The 22,778-nt window shown below is 44.3% G+C and overlaps 1 protein-coding gene across 1 annotated transcript; it reads left to right on the top strand.

Annotated features, from left to right (window-relative positions):
* The first annotated feature begins 288 nt into the window (after positions 1-288).
* Positions 289-22,739, top strand: JMJD8 (jumonji domain containing 8). The gene is made up of 10 exons (XM_082262078.1): positions 289-313; positions 3,430-3,562; positions 6,944-7,036; positions 9,624-9,672; positions 9,759-9,855; positions 13,926-13,994; positions 16,810-16,929; positions 19,907-19,974; positions 21,482-21,616; positions 22,435-22,739. The coding sequence occupies exons 2-10, from the start codon at positions 3,471-3,473 to the stop codon at positions 22,513-22,515; spliced, it is 804 nt and encodes a 267-aa protein (XP_082118204.1). The 5' UTR covers positions 289-313; positions 3,430-3,470; the 3' UTR covers positions 22,516-22,739.
* The last annotated feature ends 39 nt before the right edge of the window (positions 22,740-22,778 follow it).

Below are 22,778 nucleotides of genomic sequence, written 5' to 3'. Positions count from 1 at the left end.
ATAAGAGTTGTTTTTTTTTTATTTATTACTTTTATTGTGTCAACAAAATAACAAAAAAGTAAATAAATAAATAGAAATCTCCGGAGGATCATGTTATGGATACATTGTATCTCTTCGCAGAGAATGATTGCTGCAATAAAGCTGGTTAAAGGAAAAGCCAGGGTGAAGGCAGTGAGGCATGCTGGGTAATGTAGTCTTCTGTGTGCTGCCTGCAGGTCTGAGCTGTGCACAGGGTTGGCCTGTAGGGACTCCATTCCCAGCATGCATTGTGCAGGGGGAGGAGTGTCTGCTGGGCTGTAGAGTGATGTGGAGGGTGAGTATAGGATCCTATAGAGTCCATGTCATGAGAAGCTGCTGAATACGTCCCCAGCACATGGGTAGCGGGGGATGGTAAGATCACAGCGTTCTCTACTAATGGAAGCTTACAGAATCGCAGACTCAGTGTTTGTACTGTACATATGGGTAGGGGGTGAATCTGACATTCACTGCAGGGGATTCTTCCTGGTCAGAGCGATTGATTCCCCATCAGAGAATGTTTGATGAAAGTCGCTTTCCTTGGTTAATAAATACGCCCCTAAAGCTGCGTTCTCACCTTAGCGATTCCTGGTCGCACAGGAAATGCATCTCACGCTTGCGGAGCCATTCATTGTTAATGGCATCCCAAATCCAGCAAGCAGATACGGGACCCTCAACACCCAAACAGGTACAAGAGCGACTTTAGCTTGTCGCACGTTGAGCAGCCCATTGAAATGTGTGCAAAGACGCATGGTCAGGAGACGCTAGTTGTAGACCTAGAATAAGGTTATGCAGCTCAAGGTTGATTTATTTTTTTGCAGCACATTTTGTATTTTTTCAAATGCATTTTGTAATGCGTTTTTTGTTCTGCGTTTTTGGAATGTGGGAATGTTGCTAAGAGGAGGTGTCTGTTTTCATGCAGGAAAACTCACCAAAAAACACATGCGATTCCATTGAAGTCTATGGAGCCAAAAACGCACACTGTGCTGCATATATAAAAAAAAAAGTCCCTGCACCGTCCTAGAAAAAATGCACTGGTGGAAAGTGCAGAAATAGAGACACACCAGGGCTTATTTACTAAAGCTGGAGAGTGCAAAATCAGGCTCACTTCTGCAGAGAAACCAATCAGCTTCCAGGTTTTAGCCCCCTGTTCACATCGGGGCGATCTGACATGTCAAATCGCAGCCTATTGCCGGAAACAATACTGCCCCAATTGGGGCGACGCAGACTTTGCAGCTCTGCAACGATTCCCAAAAGTAGTTTCTGCACTACTTTTGGCGACTTCAAAAGACATGAACCCGCACAGATGTCTTTCAGATCGCCCCAGAAGTCGCAGTGAGATGCTGGTTTGAAATCAATGTGAACGGGGACTTATTGCCAAAGCTTAGTTGAATAAGCTGAAGTTAGAATTAGAAGCTGATTGGCTGCCATCAGAGCCGGTGCAAAGATTTTTTCTGCCCTAGGCAAAATAAAAATTACCCCCCCCCCCCCCATATGATCTCTCACCTCCCATCCCAAGTTGCTGAAGGGGTTAAAACCCCTTCAGTGACTTACCTTGGCGCTGGGTCAGGCTCCGCCTACTCTCCAGCGAGGGAGACCTAATGCGCATGCGCATGCACGGCAATGACACGCGTTGGACCCCCCCCCCCCATAAGAAAGCATTATTCAATGCTTTCCTATGGGGATTTCGGCGACGCTGAAGGTCCTCACATAGCGTGGCTTGCTGTAACGCTCAGGCGGCACAGCATGAGGAGTGCTGCACCGGCCGGTGGCCAGTCCATTACTGATTCCAGGTGCAGGATGCATGCCGGCGCCCTCTGCTAAGTTGCGCCCTAGGCGGCTGCCTAGTATGCCCTACAGGTAGCGCCGGCTTTGGCTGCCATGCACAGCGGCACCAGATTCTGAGTGCTCTAGTTTTAGTAAATCTCCTCCACTGCCCTTTAGCAGACGCATGACGGTGTCATTAATTCTTAAAGGGTTCCTCCATTCATCCGCTAACCATGCAGTTCCATGCGGCACGATTTTAAAAAAAGAGTCAGTTTTGCTCACAGGGCAGACCGCTGAAGTGAATGGGCCGCCCTAAGTGCGACTCGCGGAAACACCTTCTACTGTACCTACATGGTGTGAAAAGAGCCTCCCTGCACACCTCCCAACCCTCTGAGACGGGAACGGGGGACACCTAGCAAAGTATGTAGGCATAGGACACGCCCCCCTCAACCACTTGCTGACCAGCTGTGGCAGTTATACAGCAGCAGGTTCCCGCGAATCTCCATACCTGTACAGGGGTTTGCGGGAGCTATCCTGGGGGGGGCGCGCCCACTCGCAAGCGGGAAGCCGATCCACGGGGCAAGTGGCCGTGATCGCTCCCCGTGAAGAGAGAACAGTGGTCTGCTGTTGTAAACGCAGCAGACCATCGTTCTCTCTGGAATTATACAGAGCTCCTGTGTTCCTCCTATTTAGGATCACACGTCTCTGTGTTGATTTCACAAGTCCATCCCCCTCACAGTTAGAAAGCACCCCCTAGGCCCACACCTAACCCTTTGATCATCCCTGGGTTAACCCCTTCCCTGCCAGTGTCATCATTACAGTAACGGTGCATATTTTTAGCACTGATTACTGTAGTTATGTCACTGGTCCCCCAAAAATGTCAGTTATGGGTCCGATATGTCCACCGCAATTACGCAGTCTCGCTAAAAATCGCAGAACGCCGCCATTACTAGTAAAAATAATTAAATAAAAATGACATAAATCTTTCCCCTAGTTTGTAGACGCCATAACTTTTGCGCAAAACAATCAAAATATTCTTTATAAAAGGACTTTAAATGTTTTCATTGGGGGGGGGGGGGGGGGGCTGGAGTTGGAGCTCTGCTTTAAGGCCTTGTTTACACTTAAATATACCTGAAATTAGGTATATCCCTCCGGCCACTAGAAAATGTCACTGAGACCAATAAAATCTGAAAAGTGATCTCCTATATAAATATTCATATGTATGTGCAGCAGCTGAATTTAAAAAGGGTGTATGAAAAAATAATTGTAGCCTCTACATTGAATGCCTACCTTCAGCGCATGCCTAAATAAATATTGGACATGTGTACTCAATGTAATAAAATAGAAAATAAAGGGCATAAATATGGGCATAAATAAATAAAACAACCGTGACTATACTTATTCCTGTGCTCCGCGGTTGAGAAAAAAATATTGGGTGAAAAAATGTATGTATAATATATAAAATATATATATTTTATATATTAAAATATATATTTTATATATTATATATATATATATATATATATATATATATATATATATATATATATATCTGTGTATATATATATATATATATATATATATATATATATATCAAGAGCGCAGTGCTCCCATATTTTAATTTCCCACCATTGTCTGTTTTTCCAGCTCTGGGTTGAAGGACCAAACCGTGGATTTCTGTAGTCGGGATGGCACTTATGACCGTTCTTCTTCTCCTCCAACTACTCTTGGCGCTGGCGCTGAAAGAGCAAATAGAATGCACAGAGAAAGACGGCGGTTGGTAGGTCTAACAGCAATAAAATTGCATGTGTTGTCACACAGGGTTGTCTGTGTTGCCAGATCAGATTCCAGCCAACACCTTCAAGTACAAATTAGAATACAGAAGAGGCAATCTGGTTGGCTGGTGTGAGCAATTCAGAAAGAAAAAGTCTTTGTTGTACTGTATAGTGTATATGTGTATATTAGTTGGTCTGTGTATATACACTTTATTACAAAACAGTATTGGGACGCCTGCCTTTAGGCTGCATTCACATGTCAGCGTTTGGATCGCGGGCAGAATCGCAGCGATTCCGCCCGCGATCCGGAGATTATTGCAAATCGCGGGACGCCTGTGCGTTGCCCGTGATTTGCAATAGCCCCCCAAACGCTGAGCGATGTTGCCGCGATTTCCGCCTGCCGAATCGCGGTAACATCGCGCAAAAAAAATCACGCGACGCAATACGCTCCAAAGAAGCTCTTGTACTTTTTTGGGCGTAATGCGTCCCGCGATTTTTTTTTTGCGCGATGTTACCGCGATTCGGCAGGCGGAAATCGCGGCAACATCGCTCAGCGTTTGGGGGGCTATTGCAAATCACGGGCAACGCACAGGCGTCCCGCGATTTGCAATAATCTCCGCTTCGCGGGCGGAATCGCGGCAGTCCAAACGCTGACATGTGAATGCAGCCTTACATGCTCATGTACATGGGCAGCACAGTGCTGTAGTGGTTAGCACTTTCACCTAGCAGCAAGAGGGTTGCTGGTTCGAATCCCAACCAAGATACTACCTGCCTGGAGTTTGCATGTTCTCCCTGTGTCTGCGTGGGTTTCCTCCGGGTACTCTGGTTTCCTCCCACACTCCAAAGACATGCTGGTAGGTTAATTGGATCCTGTATATAAAAAAAAAAAAAAAATTGGCCCTACTGTGTATGTATGTGAGCTAGGGACCTTAGATTGTAAGCTCCTTGAGGGCAGGGTCTGATGTGAATCGAATTTACTATGTATATGTAAAGCGCTGCGTAAATTGACAGCGCTGTATAAGTACCTGAAATAAATAAAAAAAATAAATGTACCTTAATAGAATTCCAGTCTTAGTCCGTAGGGTTCAATATTGAGTTGGCCCACCCTTTGCAGCTATAACAGCTTCAACTCTTCTGAGACGGCTGTCCACAAGGTTTAGGAGTGTGTCTATGGGAATGTTTGACCATTCTTCCAGAAATGCATTTGAGAGGTCAGGCTCTAATTCATTACAAAGGTGTTCTATCGGGTTGAGGTCAGGCCAGTCAAGTTCCTCCACCCCAAACTCCCTCATCCATGTCTTTATGGACCTTGCTTTGTGCACTGATCCAAATCATTAGGTGGAGGGGGGATTATGGTGTGGGGTTCTTTTTCAGGGGTTGGGCTTGACCCTTTAGTTCCAGTGAAGGGAACTCTTAAGGCGTCAGCATACCAAGTGAACTTTATGGGAACAGTTTGGGGATGGCCCCTTCCTGTTCCAACATGACTGCGCACCAGTGCACAAAGCAAGGTCCATAAAGACATGGATGAGTGAGTTTGGGGTGGAGGAACTTGACTGGCCTGCACAGAGTCCTGACCTCAACCGATAGAACACCTTTTGGATAAATTAGAGCGGAGACTGTGAGCTAACATCAGTGCCTGACCTCACAAATGCGCTTCTGGAGGAATGGTCAAACATTCCCATAGACGCACTCCTAAACCTTGTGGACAGCCTTCCCAGAAGAGTTGAAGCTGTTATAGCTGCAAAGGGTGGGCCAACTCCATAGTGAACCCAATGGACTAAAATGGGATACACACTATAAGAAAATCAGGTGAATTAGATGTACATCTCAAGGATCAGGACATTCAGGGGTATGCAAGATAATTACGGCCACACACACCTACACAGGTTGAACTGGATGGACTATTGTCTTTATTCAACCTCAACTACTATGTAACTATGAATGATCATCTCATTTTCCTCATTGTTTCATAGCAAATCGAAACCGATGAAACAAAATTTGTACGAAAATTTGTTTTTTTTTTGGTTGTTTATTGTTTCTGATCATGCGTAGTCTTTCATTCCTGATTTTTCTTGGACTAAATCACACAAACGGTACACATTAAGTGAAAATTGTTCGTTCTATTCCCGTACAAGAAAAAGTTTGGCGCTTGTTCCTTTCGGAAATTTTCGTTCAGAAGGTTGGACTCGGCTGTAGAAAGTTGTGTACACATTATACGAAAATTGTACGAAAGTTCTTGCCCGATTTTCTTATAGTGTGTATGAGCCTTAAGACTGGGATGCCATTAAAGTTCGTGTTCTAAAGGCAGGCGTCCCAATACTTTTGACAATATAGTGTGTGTGTATATAATTTTTATTAGTATCTCACAGAAGTAAGTACACCCCTCACATTTTTGTAAATATTTTATTATATATTTTTATGACAACACTGAAGAAATTAGACTTTGCTACAATGTAAAGTAGTGAGTGTACAGCTTGTATAACAGTGTAAATTTGCTGTCCCCTCAAAATAACTCAACACACAGCCATTAATGTCTAAACTGCTGGCAACAAAAGTAAGTACACCTCTAAGTGAAAATGTCCAAATTGGGCCCAAAGTGTCAATATTTTGTGTGGCCACCATTATTTTCCAGCACTGCCTTAACCCTCTTGGGCATGGAGTTCACCAGAGCTTCACAGGTTGGCACTGGAGTTCTCTTCCACTCCTCCATGATGACATCACAGAGCTGGTGGATGTTAGAGACCTTGCGCTCCTCCACCTTCTGAGGATGCCCCACAGATGCTCAATAGGGTTTAGGTGTCAAAGTGTCATTTCTTCAGTGTTGTCACATGAAAAGATAATAAAATATTTACATGAGGGGTGTACTCACTTTTGTGAGATACTGTATATACAGTCATGGCCAAAAATATTGGCACCCCTGCATTTCTGTCAGATAATCCACCACTTCGTCCAGGAAATTGTTGCACTTACAAATGTTTAGGCATTCTCATGTTTATTTATTTTGGTTGTATTTATATGAAACAAAAAAGTGGAGAAACAAAAAGTCAAATCTGACACATTTCACGCAAAACTCCAAAAATGCAGTGGTCTCTCTGCAGAGGTCCAACATACCCCCTGCTGGGTCAGAGCTCTGCAATCAGCAAGGCTCAGTCACGCTCTATCCTCAGTGCAGAGGTCTGGCTCTGACTCAGTAGGGGCTGTCAGACCTCTGCAGAGAGACCACTGCTTCCCCCACAGAAAGTAACAGTCTTTCTCTACAGGCTTTTACAATTTTCTGGACTATGTTTAGCTGATTTTAACTGAAAGTTCATTTGGGCTTTAAAATGGCAAGCTCTGCTCCTGTTGACATCACATTATAGAATATTTTTGTTTCATTCTGTTGGCAGGATGGGGAACAATTACTCCCCAGTACAGGAGGAGGAGAGCTGTACAGTGGAGAGGAGAGACGGCTCCATCACCTACGCCGAGTTTATTGAACAGTGAGTCTGGGGGGGGGGCATCCATTGTATGGAATATGATGGGAAGAAATAGAGCTGCATGATTTTGGATAAAATGGGAATTACGATTTTTTTGCTTAAAATAAAAATCACGATTCACGACATAACATCGTCTATCACATTATACAAAAAAATTGGGCTAATTTACTGTTTAGTTTTTTTTTTTTTTTTATTGATTGAAGTGTATTTTTTCCCCAAAAATTGTGTTTTAAAGACTGCTGCGCAAATACAATGACATAAAATATTGCAAGGACTGCCATTTTATTCTCTAGGGTCTCTGCTAAAAATATATATAATGTTTGTGGGTTCTAAGTAATTTTCTAGCAAAAAATACTGATTTTGGGTCCTTTCACACGGTCAGTGTCCGACGAGGTCCGTTCTCTGCTCAGCGGGTGGATCGATCCGCTGATCCCCGCTGAGCAGGCGGATGACAGCTCCCTCTCCGCTCTGTGTGCAGTGACGGAGCTGTCAGATCCCCGCTCTCCTCTATGGGGAGATTGGATGAGACTGGACCGCCTGTCCGTTTTCATCTGATCCGATCCGCTGGACGGATGGAAAATAGGGTTTCCATCCATCCAGGTTTTCACAGACCGGATCGGAATAGGATAGCAGCGGGTGTCAGAGGACAGGTCTCCGCTGACATCCGCTGCTCCATAGGGATGCATGGGGGATATGATCAGGTCCACCTGAAAAACTGATCGGGTCACCCGTGTGAAAGGACCCTTTAACTTGTAAGAAACAAGTGACAGAAAAAGGCTTAGTCTTTAAAGCGGAGTTCCAGCCATTTCACTCACCTGTCCAACGGTCCAGCGATGCGGCCGCCCGAAGCCTCGATCCTCTCCCTCGGCGCCAGCATCACTGCTGTGGGCACCCAGCTGTGACAGTTTGCGGCTTCACAGCCGGGTACCCACTGCGCATGCGCGAGTCGTGCTGCGCGTCTTGATTGGCCGGCAATCTTCTGGGACCTCTGACATGTCCCAGAAGATTGCAGGGAGGGAGGGGGGAGAGGAGAACTTCCGTTCAGGGCGCCGCGGCGCTCCGAGCGGAAGTGGGAGCGGGTACCTGTCAAAACTAGGTACCCGCTCCCCCCCCAAAAAAAATGACATGCCAAATGTGGCATGTCAGGGGGTTAGAATACCTAAAGCGGAAGTTCCATTTTTGGGTGGAACTCCGTTTTAAGTGGCTAAACTGCCCTCATTTACTGACAGAAGTTCATCCCTTTGATCTAAAAGAACGAAATGATACAATGTTTCTTTTTATCTCTCAGTGCTGAGCAATGTTGTGATAAATTTTGCAGGCTTTTTTTTATTTTTTATGTTCTTTGACAGCTCTGAGCAGAGAACAGCTCTGCACTGTTACATGATTCGTGGAAATTCCGGATTAGGAAGGTTGGGAACGGGGTGAATTGAGATCGTGATTTCCTAATGATTAATCGTGCAGCACTAGGAAGAAATCTTATAGCAATAGCTTGCAGTACAACTCCACCCCTTTAAATTATCACCCTGCTGCAAAATACCTTAAAGGGGTTGTAAAGTCAGAAGTTTTTTTTTTTATCTTATTGCATTCTATGTATTAAGATAAAAAGCCTTCTGTGTACAGCAGCCTCCCCAGTACCCCCTAATACTTACCTGAGCCTCATCTCTACCCAGCGATGTCCACAAGTTCCTTCGGCCATCCGGGACCTGCCTCCTGATTGGCTGAGCCGTGGCGCAATTGGCTCTCGCAGCTGTTGATCAAAGTAAGTTAGCCAATCAGGAGAGTGAGGGGTGGGGCCGAATGGCAGCTTTATGTCAGAATGGACATAGGGAGCTGTGACTCGGCTCGGGTGGCCCCATAGCAAGCTGCTTGCTGTGGAGGCACTCGACAGGAGGGAGGGGCCAGGAGCAGCAACGAGGGAATCGAAAAGAGGAGGATTCGGGCTGCCCTGTGCAAAACCAACTGCACAGACGAGGGAAATATTACATGTTTGTTGTTTTTAAAACGAGACTTTACAATCAATTTAAAGTATTTTTTTTTTTTTTTTTAGTTTTGGATAGAGTAGAGAGGGATAAGAACACCTGTCAGTTCTTATTGCTGTCTGTGTCCCCGTTAAGTAGATTCACCCTCTCTATTTGTCCTGTTTACTATTATTATTGAAAGTAAAAAAAAAATCTCAAATTTTGGGTTGTCCCCAAAAAAGTAATAGAGGGGAAGTCTTACAATGGGGACATTAGTTCTGGTGATCTGGGGGTCCCCAAGGAATCCCATCGATTTGCAGGGATTTCTTCTCACTTCCTGTTTGGCTATGGGACAGGAAGTGAAGGGAAATCCCCACAATGGGACACAGACAGCGAGAAAAAAAAGTTGACAGGGTTATAACCCACACTTACTCCCTTATATTTTGCCTATACTTCTACTTTAGCTCCGGGTATATTGAATCTGAAACCGTTGCATTCAGCTACAAAGTTTTTAGGCAATTTTTTTTGTCATCCATCAGAGTGATGAGATAATTAAATAATGAGGATTGGTGTGATTGTGGATTAGATCCGGCTCGGGTGGACTGACCCTTTATTATTTCTCTCCATGACAGATATGCCTATAGGAGGCCTGTTATTCTACAGGGAATCACAGATAACTCAGTAAGTGGGGATTTGTGAGCCCAGTTATATTCCTGCCTAAATCTCCCTTCCATTTATTCCATTCTTTTCTCATCATTCTCTCCCAGGAGTTTCAGACTTTGTGCAGGAAGGATCGCCTTCTGAGAACCTATGGAGAACGCTTAGTCCGCTTGAGTACAGCCAACACCTATTCCTATGAGAAGGGTGAGTATCACGTACCTGGTAACAGCCTGATATGATAAGGAAGCCTCTCTTACACCTCTAACTGGGGGCCCCTTAAAGTGTAGACAGGAGGCACGGGAGTACAGAGCATAACACGAGTGCCTGTAAGTCTTGCTAGAAGCAGGGCAGGCGTCCTCGCTGGGCAGGAGAAGTTATCAAATGGCTTCAACAAGTAGGCAGGCAGCTGGTGCTGGTGACAGTAGGAAGAGTAGCAAGGTCAGGCAGGCCGGGTCATACACTGACGGGATGGATCAGGTACAGGGCACAGACAGGAATGTGGACAGGAGACAAGCTGGGTCTGGAACTGATCAGTGGAACAGGAGAAAAAGGAGCAGACAGAAGCAGAAGTCAGGGGACAAGCCGGCATCGATGCAGGGGGAGTTCAGAGAATAGTCATGACAAGCCAGGTCAGCAACTGGAAGCTGAATACAGGATCACAGGTACACAGAAGGCTGAAGACATAGCAGCACTGATCCTGAGCACTGGCTGAGGTTAAATAGTCTGTTTGGAGCCAGCATCTGTGACAGGTGGGCGCAAACGCCGGCATGCACTAAAATGCATGGCAGCTTGTGTGTGTGCAAGCGAGTTCACGCATGCGCATATTTTTTAGCCAGCGCCCAATTCGTACGCTCACAGAAGAGAATATGTTTTAGCTTATGCCCAAAAGTTCATCCAGAGGAGTTATCTAGTTTGCTGGTATGCACATCCTGACAGTAAGTCTTTCTAAAAATTTACCTTTTTTTTATACATAAGGAAGGGTGCCATTTTGTATGCAGCCCATTCTTGCATAATCAATGCTTGAAGTTGGTCTGAATTTGTGGGTTTTTTTGTTCACCCACCTCTTGAGGATTGACCACAAGTTCTCAATCGGATTAAGGTCTGGGGAGTTTCCTGGCCATGGACCCAAAATTTAAATGTTTTGTTCCCCAAGCTGCTTGGTGATCACTTTTGCCTTATGGCAAGGTGCTCCATCATGTTCGGAAAGGCATTGTTCCTCATCAAACTGTTCTTGGATGGTTGGGAGAAGTTGCTCTCGGAGGATGTTTTTGTACCATTCTTTATTCATGGTTGTGTTTTTTGGAAAAATTGTGAGTGAGCCCATTCCCTTGGCTCGGAAGCAACCCCGCAAATGAATGGTCTCAGGATGCTTTACTGTTGGCATGATACAGGACTGATGGTAGTGCTCACATTTTCTTCTCCAGACAAGGTTTTTTCTGAATGCCCCAAACAGTCGCTATGTTATGAACATTTATGAATGGTAATCGTGCCTAAGCAGTACCCCAAAAAATGCATTTTTGTCTGGAATTTCTCCTGTAAAATAGCAATGCATTTCATAGTACGTGAGTGTGCCTACAGTCTCATAGCTGTATATCTGCAGTGTGAGGTCTAAGAGACACTGCCTAGTTTTAGGAGATTTAGTAATGTGGTTATTGTGCTGCCTATTATTCCCCTGCTGTAGACACTGATGTGAGTAAGCTCTGCCTCTACCAAGATGGCTACCTCCAGACAAAGACACCTTACAGAACAAGGAATTGTAGGTCAGTGATGGGAAAAAGATCCGCTGAAGGCCTCAGGTGTAATACTGGCGACTGGTCCTATGGCCTCTGACTGCTTTTTTTTTTTTAGGTAAAGCTTCCAGAGTTCAGTTACTCTTCAAGCCATGTCCAGCCAAAACCTTTTTCTTACCTTTTGAATAGAGTGGGGAAGTTCTCCTTGTTCTATGTACTTAAATCCTTCACTGGGGATACACCAGATCCCCACTCTTTGGTTCTGGCTACTAGTAGCTTGCAATAAAACATATATTAAAAAATCCACATTCATGGTATGGCTCTGCTTCTATAGTTCTGTTAATGTCTGGGACTCTGGGGTTTCTCACACCAGGAGAAGGAATTATGAGCACATGAATCACTGGGACAGGAAAGCACAGGCAACAATTACAGCCATAAGAAAATAATGTACTATGGATGGGACTTTAAGGCATCATAAGACAAAAATCATGAGTAACATACAACAAGGTTTTATTGTACAAATATATTAAAAACAGGAGAAAGTTATTAAAAACAATACATAATGGTATCTGTATACATGGTGATCACGGAAATCATTAGAATAATCCTCAATCAAAGATCATAAATGGAAGAATGATCCCAAACGTGTTTCAACTTTCATAGTCTTCTTCAGGGGGTTAAATATGATGGGTAGATTGATGTTGATGGTGGTCTTTCCATTTTACCTTTTCTGATGTAGTTTTTGTTTTTACTGTTCATGAACATGTATATGTTTTATCATCCATTTGAATAAATTTGCTACACTATAAAAGCTTCTCTGGCTCCATGTGGTGAGCTTTTATTTAGTGTATCCACCATTCTGAGGACAAGGACGTCTCTTTATCCTTAAGGGATTCCTCCACTCCTCTACTGGGATTTGATTCGAGGCTTGGTTCCTTAGGAAATCTGGTGAGCATATATAGGTGCTTGGTGGAGGATTACTGCTTTTCTAACGCACCGGCAGATGAAGGTTTATCACCCTTTCGGATCTCTTGTGTGAATTGTGTTCTGATTGAGGCATTTGAGGGACTTTTGGTTTCTATTCCATTCATTGCCATTTACTGTGATTGATGAACTCTTAAAGGACTGGATTTTTTAGTATTTTTAAATTCATTACCATATACTGCGAGTTATGGATTTTAAAAGGACTGAATTATTATTTCTGCATATTTCCAGTATTGATTAGCTATTAACCGCTTGCCGACCGCCGCAAGTACATATACTGCGGCGGTCAGCCCCGGCCAGGCAAAGTGAAGTACCGGTATGTCACTAGCCTGGGAGCCAATAGGGGGCGAGCGCGCGCTGCCGGAGGCGCGCTCCCGCCTTGGCTCGTACCCTAACAAGTCAGCGCGTGTGACCAGCGGACCCGATGTCCGCCTGTCACTCGCGATCGTCTGCTGTGAAGGGAGAAAGGCAGGTGGCTAATGTAAACAAAGCCGCCTGTCATTCTTCCCTGTGTAACAGCAGAGATCATACGGTCCTGCTATGTAGGACCATAGATCTCTGCTGTTACATGTAAAGTCACATCCCTGCACAGTTAGAAGCACGCCCCTAGGGACACACTTAACCCCTCCTTCTCCAATAAAGTTAACCCCTTCCCTGCCAGTGTCATTTTTACAGTAACAGTGCATATGTATAGCACTGATTACTGTAGTAATGTCACTGGTACCCCCAAAAGTGTCAAAAATGCCAGTCAAGGGTCCGATCTGTCCGCCGCAATGTCGCAGTCCCGCAAAAAAAAATCGCAGATCGCCGCCATTACTCGTTAAAAAAAAACAACAAAAATCGTAGTTAGTAAACGCAATAACTTTTGCGCAAACCAATCAAAATACGCTTATTGTGATTTTTATTTACCAAACATATGTGGCAGAAAACAAATTGGCCAAAAATGTTTAAAAATTTAGATTTTTACATTTTTTTTTTTGGGAATTTCATATAAAAAATTTTTAAAAATATTGTTATTTTTGCAAAAATTGTTGCTCTTTTTTTGTTTATAGCGCATGATCAAAAAATCGCACAGGTGATCAAATACCACCAAAAGAAAGCTCTGTTTGTGGGAAAAAAAGGACATCAAATTCGTTTAGGTACAGCGTCGCACGACCGCGCAATTGTCCGTTAAAGTCACGCAGTGCCGAATCGCAAAATAGGGCCTGGTCAGGAAGGGGGTAAAATCTTCCGGGGCTTAAGTGGTTAAAGGACTGAATTATTATTTCTGCATATTTCCAGTATTGATTAGCTATTAATCAGCGCTGTACTCATTTTTTTCTTACACTAATAAAAACATTGGGGTCCGTCAGATATATGATAGTACTTACTGGTGCTTACCCAAAAACTTCAATTTTGAATAGACTTGGAATAACAACTGCACCATGAACATGGGTACCCATGAACCATTTGCACCTGCTTCAAGAGACAACTCCCCGGGTTGCAAAGTAAACAAATGTTTGTTTTGTACATAACCGTGTCTTCTATTTTACCATCTTGTCTTTCTTGTTTGTGTTGCAGTGGATGTCCCATTTCAGGAGTATGTGGAGCATTTGTTGAGACCACAGGATCTGAAGACACTGGGATGCGGTGGGTTGTGTTTTCTTTATGTAGCACTGCCCCCTAGGGAGCTGCTGAGTGTGGATTCCCCTGGGTTACCCATAGCAACAGTCTGTAAAACGTATCGCTTTAAGACTTGGCTCAGACAATGAACAGTCCAGGGGATTTGGTTTTTGTGTTTTATTTTAGAACTTGGATGGGAGAAGGGATGAGTGGGATACTCCAACTATGCACAATTTCTGAGGACAACTGACTAGTGTGTGCGGCAAGGCCGCTGCTTCACCTTGCCACTGAAGTGAAGTAAAAGATAGATTCCTGAATGAATTCCTCTTCAGGGTCCTAACCTGGCACCCTCTTGCTCACTTCCCCTGCATGCTAGCCCCTGTCCGCTGACTCTCCACTGGAGTGGTCCCCTTCCTGGGCAGACCCCTGGCAAGCTTCCAGGTACTCACGGACACTGTTTTTCTCTGGGTTGCTCTGCCTTCAGCTCCACTCGTCAGCATCCTGAACCTCCTGGCTCAGCATCACACACTTGGTCCTCTAGGCCGACCGCCTATGACCACATTCCTTGCTGACAGGAGGAGAGACAGCCGTCACCCTCCTCCTGGGACCTGGCTTCCCACCAAAAGACACCCTGTCACATGTGCCCCCAGCTTTTATGACCTATCCCAGAATGCACCCTGTTGTGCCAACCCACTGGGACAGCCACAAACGCCTGTGTGTCACTGGCTGGGTTTCCTCCACTGTCCAACAGGTTCAGTGGGGACACTCCCTCAGCCCAGATGAATCACACCCTGGACACATGCAACAGGCAGAACTAACAATCAGGCTCTCCTGATAAGCAGATAGAGCTGCTAAGCTTTTACCAACCTAGCACCTACCTAGGGAGGGTGCTAACATTAGCAATAACTTTTCCAGATGATAGTCGGAGATATTTAGCAGAGCAATGATGATGGGTAGTGTTGTAACCCAGAGGGTGTGTTCCCATCGGTGCATTCATATACAGTATGAATAACGCCAGCACTGTATATCCGTACTTTAAAGTGATTTGCATCAAGGCCACTCGTTCATTTGAAAGGGCTGCCAAATGGACCACAATGCATCTGAAATTGTAGCTGCTGCATTTTTTGGGAATGCAAGCCCCACAAACCATATGAAATATCATACTGTATTACTGTGCATTTCAGTGCACTGCAATGCAGTCGCAGGTGCAACATGGAGGTTACCACAAAGCAAAAATTTGAGCGAGCCTTCAGCATCCAATCAAATTTCACTCTCTGGAATGGGAGAAGTAAAACAGTTTTGTAAAGAGAGAAAGGCCTACTTTACTGTACATAGAGAAGGAAATGTTATTGTAGATCTTTACCTGCTTATTTTCTTTAGACTGTGATCCATTGCAGTGCACTTAACTGAATACTTTTAATACTGTTAGGTCTCATGTACACGGGCGTATAAATTTATGCTTAAAATATGCTGGATTTCTTCTGCCGGAACTTGGCCGAAAAAATGTCTATAAATACACGTTTATGTGCATGTGGCTTAGAGCAGCCTTTTTCAACCAGGGTGCCTTCAGGTTTCTTCAGGGATGCCCTGGCAAAATGCCTAAAATTTGCCCAAAAATTGTGAACAGCCAGCAAATGGAGGAAGCCTGCCTTTCACTTGCACAAAGTCACAGGTTTTCATCACGCACATTACAACTTTCCAGCTGCCAGTGTCCTAACAACCAATGATGTCATCGGTTGATGAGGAGGACATCGGGTGCCAACCAATGATGTCATTGGTTGATGAGGGGGACATCGGGTGCCAACCAATGATGTCATCGGTTGATGAGGGGGACATCGGGTGCCAACCAATGATGTCATTGGTTGATGAGGGGGACATCGGGTGCCAACCAATGATGTCATCGGTTGATGAGGGGGACATCGGGTGCCAACCAATGATGTCATCGGTTGATGAGGGAGACATCGGGTGCCAACCAATGATGTCATCGGTTGATGAGGAGGACATCGGGTGCCAACCAATGATGTCCTCGGTTGATGAGGGAGACATCGGGTGCCAACCAAGGATGTCATCGGTTGATGAGGAGGACATCGGGTACCAACCAAGGATGTCATCGCTTGATGAGGACATTGGGTGCCAACCAATGATGTCATCGGTTGATGAGGGGGACATCGGGTGCCAACCAATGATGTCATTGGTTGATAAGGAGGACATCGAGTACCAACCAAGGATGTCATCGCTTGATGAGGAGGACATCAGGTGCCTGCACAGCATCCTTGTTTGCTCCTCTCCACCAGCACTGGGGTCACATTAGCTGAGTGAGGGAAAGGAAAGGGGAGAGAAGAGAAACATTGGAATACTAGTCAGGACCAGTGTACGAAAGTGTATTTGCTTTGGAAGAAGAAATCCCCTCTAATGTTGAGTGTCTTACATGTGTGAATGTTGCTGTGTTATATAAAACTATTAGTTTGATTGTTTACATTTTAGAATGGGGTGCCTTGAAATTGTACATCATTTTAAAAAGTGCCTTGATTGAAAAAAGGTTGAAAAACACTGGCTTAGAGCATAAATACATTCTACTGGACAGAATAATGCCTGTAAACGCTTCTCTTCAAATTTATACACCTGTAAACACCTATGCATGCATGGCCATATAGGCTAACATAGAGGTGTGTTTATAGATGTAAAAAACACTGAACACCTTTATAAGTGACATTTTTTTAAGACCCCTATGCATGAGCCCTTATTCCCTTTCATTTTGAGAACAGAGATGTGTGGTGCTTGGCAATGAGGAGATCTGTTATTGATGTATGAACTATAAATCAATCCCGGGTTTTTCTTGCAGATACTCTTTATTTCTTTGGGGATAATAATTTTACGGAGTGGGGATCTCTGTTTCAGAAGTATATCCCACCACCATTCAAGCTGCCAGGCACTACTGGGGCATATAGTTTTGGCGTAGCTGGTAAGTGTTGGTTAAGATCTGTTGATCTGGGTTGAAATGTATGTTTAAATTCCATTTATTCTTAGAGATGCAGAACAATGTCAGTGGCATTTCAGGATCTAAAGCAACAACACTTTGACACTTAAGCATACAGAACAATGCCGCACTGGCACATGGAGAATCAAAAGAATAACAATCTGACTCAGGAGTTCAATCACATACATCAGCATGGCTCCCAGCTCTCGAATAATATGATACTGACATTTAGGATCACAGACCAATAACACATTAACAGCTGGGGTCCTAGAGAAATTACACATTGACAGTTGGGGTTGTAGACCAATGACACATTAACAGCTGAGGTTGTAGATGTAGACCAATGACACATTTCAGTTGGGGTCATAGACCAATGACACAAGGACAGTTGGGGTCGTAGACCAATGGCACAAGGACAGTTGGGGTCGTATACCAATGACACATTGACAGTTGGAGTCATAGACCAATGGCACAAGGACAATTGAGGTCGTAGACTAATATCTCATTGACAGTTGGGGTCGTAAACCAATGACACATTTCAGTTGGGGTCATAGACCAATGACACAAGGACAGTTGGGGTCGTAGACCAATGGCACAAGGACAGTTGGGGTCGTATACCAATGACACATTGACAATTGGAGTCATAGACCAATGATACATTGACAGTTGGGGTCGTAGACCAATGACACATTGACAGTTAGGTCGTAGACCAATGACACATTGACATTTGAGGTCGTAGACCAATGACACATTGAAAGTTGGGGTCGTAGACCAATAACACATTGACAGTTGGGTTCGTAGACCAATGAAACATTGACAGTTGGGGTCAGGCCAATGACACAAGGACAGCTGGGGTCGTAGACCAATGACACATTGACTGTTAGGGTCGTAGACCAATGACACATTGACAGTTGGGGTCGTAGACCAATGACACATTGACAGTTGTGGTCGTAGACCAATGACACATTGACAGTTGTGGTCATAGACCAATAACACATTGACAGTTGGGTTTGTGGACCAATGCAACATTGACAGTTGGGTTCGTAGATTAATGACACATTGACCGTTGGGGTCGTAGACCAATGACACATTGACCGTTGGGGTCGTAGACCAATGACACATTGACCGTTGGGGTCGTAGGCCAATGACACATTGACCGTTGGGGTCGTAGGCCAATGGCACATTGACCGTTGGGGTCGTAGGCCAATGGCACATTGACAGTTGAGGTTGTAGACCAATGACACATTGACCGTTGAGGTCGTAGACCAATGACATGTTGAAAGTTAAGGTCCTAGAACAATAACTTTTTGACAGTCTAAGAACAATGACTCTGATACTTGGTCTTACAAAAAAATGGTACTTTACAGTTGAAGTCCCAGAACAATGCCATTAGGGGACTCAAAACGATGACACAGTGACACTTGGAAACTGAGATTGAATCGGCACACCAAAATTGAATCATCCAGACAGATTTATTCCAAGAAAAAAAAAGATGAAGTTTATAGAAAAGCCAAAACGGTTCAGGAGTTAAAGTGCACTCCCTTCATTAGGCCTACAAAGTTCTACAACAAAAGAATTCAAAATGTGAGAATAGGTAAAGAAAAAAAAAAAAAAATATATATATATATACACGGTTTCTGCATACTTATTTTACTTATTCTTACATCATTTTGAATTCTGTTGTATCTTTGTAGCCCTAATTAAGGAGGGTGCTCTTTGACCCCCGAAATGCATTCGCTTTGTGAAACACTTCTGTTATCTTGGAATTATTCTGTCTCTGGACGATTACATTTTGGTATGGCACTTCAATATCATATTCCCTTTGTTATCAAGCAAGGACTCAGTGGAAGCCCTTTGGTGTGGAAAAGCTGCCAGCCCCAGGAATCCAGGCCTTTCTAGTCAAATACCGCTATAACATCAGAAAAAAAAACAAAAGGTTCCAGTGATATCCTTCCAAATATCTGTTAACAGTTACTGTTGATTTCCTAAGATGCAACACCAGCAGTCGTGGTCCAAGAACCATGAAACAAGGATAGTTGGGGTTATAATGACACACTGTGGTTTGGATATCTCCAGAGGTTGCTAGGGGTTCTTTGAGCAATGAGCACTTTCTGCCTTTCAGAAAAGTTCCCACTAACTTTTTTTTTATCTGTAAGGAGGTAATTCTTCCCAATGACCACAAGTGTAAGGAGCATTCTTCCCACTGACCATCACACTAATGTATCCTGAGTTGTAGATAAAGTCATTTTTAGCAGGGGTTCCCGGAGACCAGAAAGTTATTTTAGGGGTTCCTCTATGTTGAAAAGGTTGAGAAAGGCTGGTCTAAGACAATGGAAGACAGACAGTCAAGATCTGCAAACCATACACTCTGACAGTTAAAGGTCCTGAAATAGTGGCGCACCCACAGCCTGTGTCCCTAAACAATCACCCAGTGACTATTGGGGTTCCAGAACTGGGACCGTTTGTGTCCTAGAACAATGACATGCCTACAGTTGTGGTTTCAAGACAATAACACACAGGCGCAAAGTTCTTCATAATGTTATCAGGCCCTTGGACTGAACATAAAGCTAGCCATGCAATATTCTTGTTCAGTTTCCTTCAGATTTACCTTCAACAATGTAGTGCAAGGGCCTGATTGCATACAAATTGAAAGTGTTTAGGTTTGAAGTCATATTATATGGTTTTAGTAAATCGAAAGGAAAATTGTATAATGTATGGCCAGCCTTAAGCTGAATACACACTATCCAACTTTTGTGGTTAGATTTCCTTCAGATTTACCTTTTCTATGTAGTGCAAGGGCCTGCCAGATTGCATACAAATTGAAAGTGTTTAGGTTTGACCTTATATTATATGGTTTTGGTAAGTCTGAAGGAAAAAGTCTTCAGAAAATCTTATAGTGTGTATGGCCCATTAGTCATCCCATCAGTGAGCTTCCAAACCATTGTTGTCTCCTCTTCCTCAGGTTCAGGCACAGGTGTTCCCTTCCACTGGCATGGACCTGGCTACTCAGAAGTTATATATGGCAGAAAGGTAAGGATGACTGTTCCATTAGTTGGTGTTACTGGCTCTTCAGATTTTCTTTTACAATGTACTATGGCTTTAAATACACTCTAAGTTTGGGAAGTCCGTCTCTTGTAAGAGATACTTTTGATGCCGTCTGAGGGGACAAAAACATTTTGGGAAATCTCATTGGTGGATTCTCCAAAAGTTATAAAAAAGCCACTGTGTGATTTCTTCCTTTTAGCACCCACCCAAAAATGGAAGGTTGTTGCGTGGAGTTGCTAATGAATTGACTGCATTTTGCTGTGTGCATTATCTTAGCATACAAGTGCAATTAAATTCTGATGTTGAAGAGGATTTGGAAGTCAATGTTGACTGCATGCATCTGTTAGAGCCCGGGATAGCCTGAGCAAACAACTTGTGCATGGATGGCCTGTTCTTACAAGTACATAAGCTCTACCTGTATACTTGGGGTTTATTCTGGTTTGACCACTTCCATACCGCTGAACAGCAAATGATGTCCTGGGCTTTCAGGGGAGATATCTGAATGATGGGTGCAGACCCCAGATCCCTCATTTACCTTTAAAAGCTAAAAAAAAAATAGCATTTTGCCTATAAAAAGATATTCCTTCTGTCTGTCCAAGAACAGGAAGTGACGCCAGACGTCGCTTCGGTCCTCCAAGGGCATAGCGCTGAGTGGGGGCTATCTTGCCCTCACTCGACTTCCTTCTCAGCCGCATCGGTTGTCATTACAAGACAGCCGACCGTCGGCTATGGACGCCGGTACCGGGGTGATGCCTCTAGCTGCAGGCATGACTCTGGTACAAGCACTTCCCGAAATATCGGCGATATCGGTAACCTCAGGGGCCGATTCCGATATATCGGGAAAAGTGAAGACCGGCCCTCGATATATCAGCTTGTGATGTATACATCACAAGTGAAGTCTGCTTACGTGTTTCTGCCTGAAAAGGGTCTTAATCATAGCTATGGTTGAGTGCCGGCTTACTTTACAAGATATGCACTATATTACCAAAAGTATTGGGACGCCTGCCTTTACACATACATGAACTTTAATGGCATCCCAGTCTTAGTCCATAGGGTTCAATATTGAGCTGGCCCACCCTTTACAGCTATAACAGCTTCAACTTTTATGGGAAGGCTGTCCACAAGGTTTAGGAGTGTGTCTATGGGAATGTTTCACCATTCTTCCAGAAGTGCATTTGTGAGATCAGGCACTGATGTGGACGAGACTGGGATGCCAATAAAGATCATATGCGTTTAAAGGCAGGCGTCCCAATACTTTTGATAATAAAGTGTACGTATTGGGCTTATGGGAATGCCAGCTGCAGCACTACTTCTCACATCTCTAATACACACCTGGGTAGAATTTGGTGAATTTCATTTTTTTAGTCTTTATGAGATACAGAAAAAAGGAGATGATTCGAGCTAGCATGCTTTTTTTTTTTTTCTCGGTCAGGACAGATATCAGTTGACAATCCTAATTTGCATATTTTATTTTTTTTTATTTTAAAACCAGCGCTGGCTTCTTTACCCTCCAGACAAGACCCCTGAATTCAACCCTAACAGGACCACGTTATCTTGGATGATTGATGTGTACCCCTTCCTTCCAGCTGAGGAACGACCAATCGAATGTACCATCCGGCCTGGTGAGGTTAGTTCTGCCAAGGGCCACTTGGATATTTATAACATCATTTAGGGGACATACAAAATGATCAACTTAAAAATCAGCCCTTTATATTTTGTCAAACATTTAACTAACTCACCCCTAATGTGATGGCTGCAACTGCTTCTTCTCTTTGGTGAGGTGTGGGATGTTAGCTGGTATTGATGTTGCTACTTGCAACTGGTTTTCCAGCTTCGCGTCGGGCAGTCTGAAGCGCAGTCGACTCTTTGCTGGCTTGCAGGTACTGCTGGCTGGTATTGCTGTGGGTACTGCGGGCAGGGTACAGCTGGCTGGTACTGATGGTGGGTACTGCTGTGGGTAGTACTCACTGTTGGCTGGTACTGCTGGTGGGAAATGCTGGCTCGAGCCACGTGATGACATCAACCGCACGAGAGTGTGAGGAGCGGCGCCACACTGGAGGAAGCATGCTGCAGAGCCGATGCTACCTTTCGGTCATTCCTGACAGTCTGAGTCACAGGTGGAGGGATATCACAGGATGGAACTGTACAGGAAGCATCGGCTCCGTTGTGACAGCGCGGGATATCGGGTGGGTGTCAGGGAGCTGCAGGCCACATGCGGGAGACTTGGGATGTCTGGTGAAGGCAGAACACGTGACCCTGCGAGCCTCCATGGTCCTTCTCCACATAATTAAATAGTGCTGCTGCCTGCAGTGCCATGGGGGGGTCAGACCAAATGATTTTACAGGCCGCACGTTCCCCACCCCTGCTTTAGAGAATGATGTGTATCACTCCAATTGGCTGTAGGACATCTTGCTACTAATAATGTCACTGTCCTTTCTTCCTCAGGTGTTGTACTTTCCTGATCGCTGGTGGCATGCAACCCTAAACCTGGACACCAGCGTCTTCATCTCCACATTCCTTGGATAGTGAACATTTTCATGGTCAAACAGTTTACATACACCCCCCACCCCCCAAACCTCAGGGAACATAAACTGACAACGATCTATGAACAGCACCTACGATCGTAGCCGTCAGGATCCACTTCTGTGAAGTTTACACTGTCTTGGTTTTATCCAGCGCTCTCTTTTAAAGGACCAAACGTTACAGGAAATATCTACTTCATTCCTTCAGGTTTTGAACAAAATTATATATTAAGATTCTGTTTTTTGTTTTAATGTAGTCAAAACTGA

This window comes from Pelophylax lessonae (genome assembly GCF_965119305.1).
Source record: "Pelophylax lessonae genome assembly, chromosome: 6".
Lineage (NCBI taxonomy): Eukaryota > Metazoa > Chordata > Amphibia > Anura > Ranidae > Pelophylax > Pelophylax lessonae.
The sequence above is the reverse complement of the archived record's forward strand: the minus strand, read 5'-3'. Positions and strand labels throughout refer to the sequence as shown.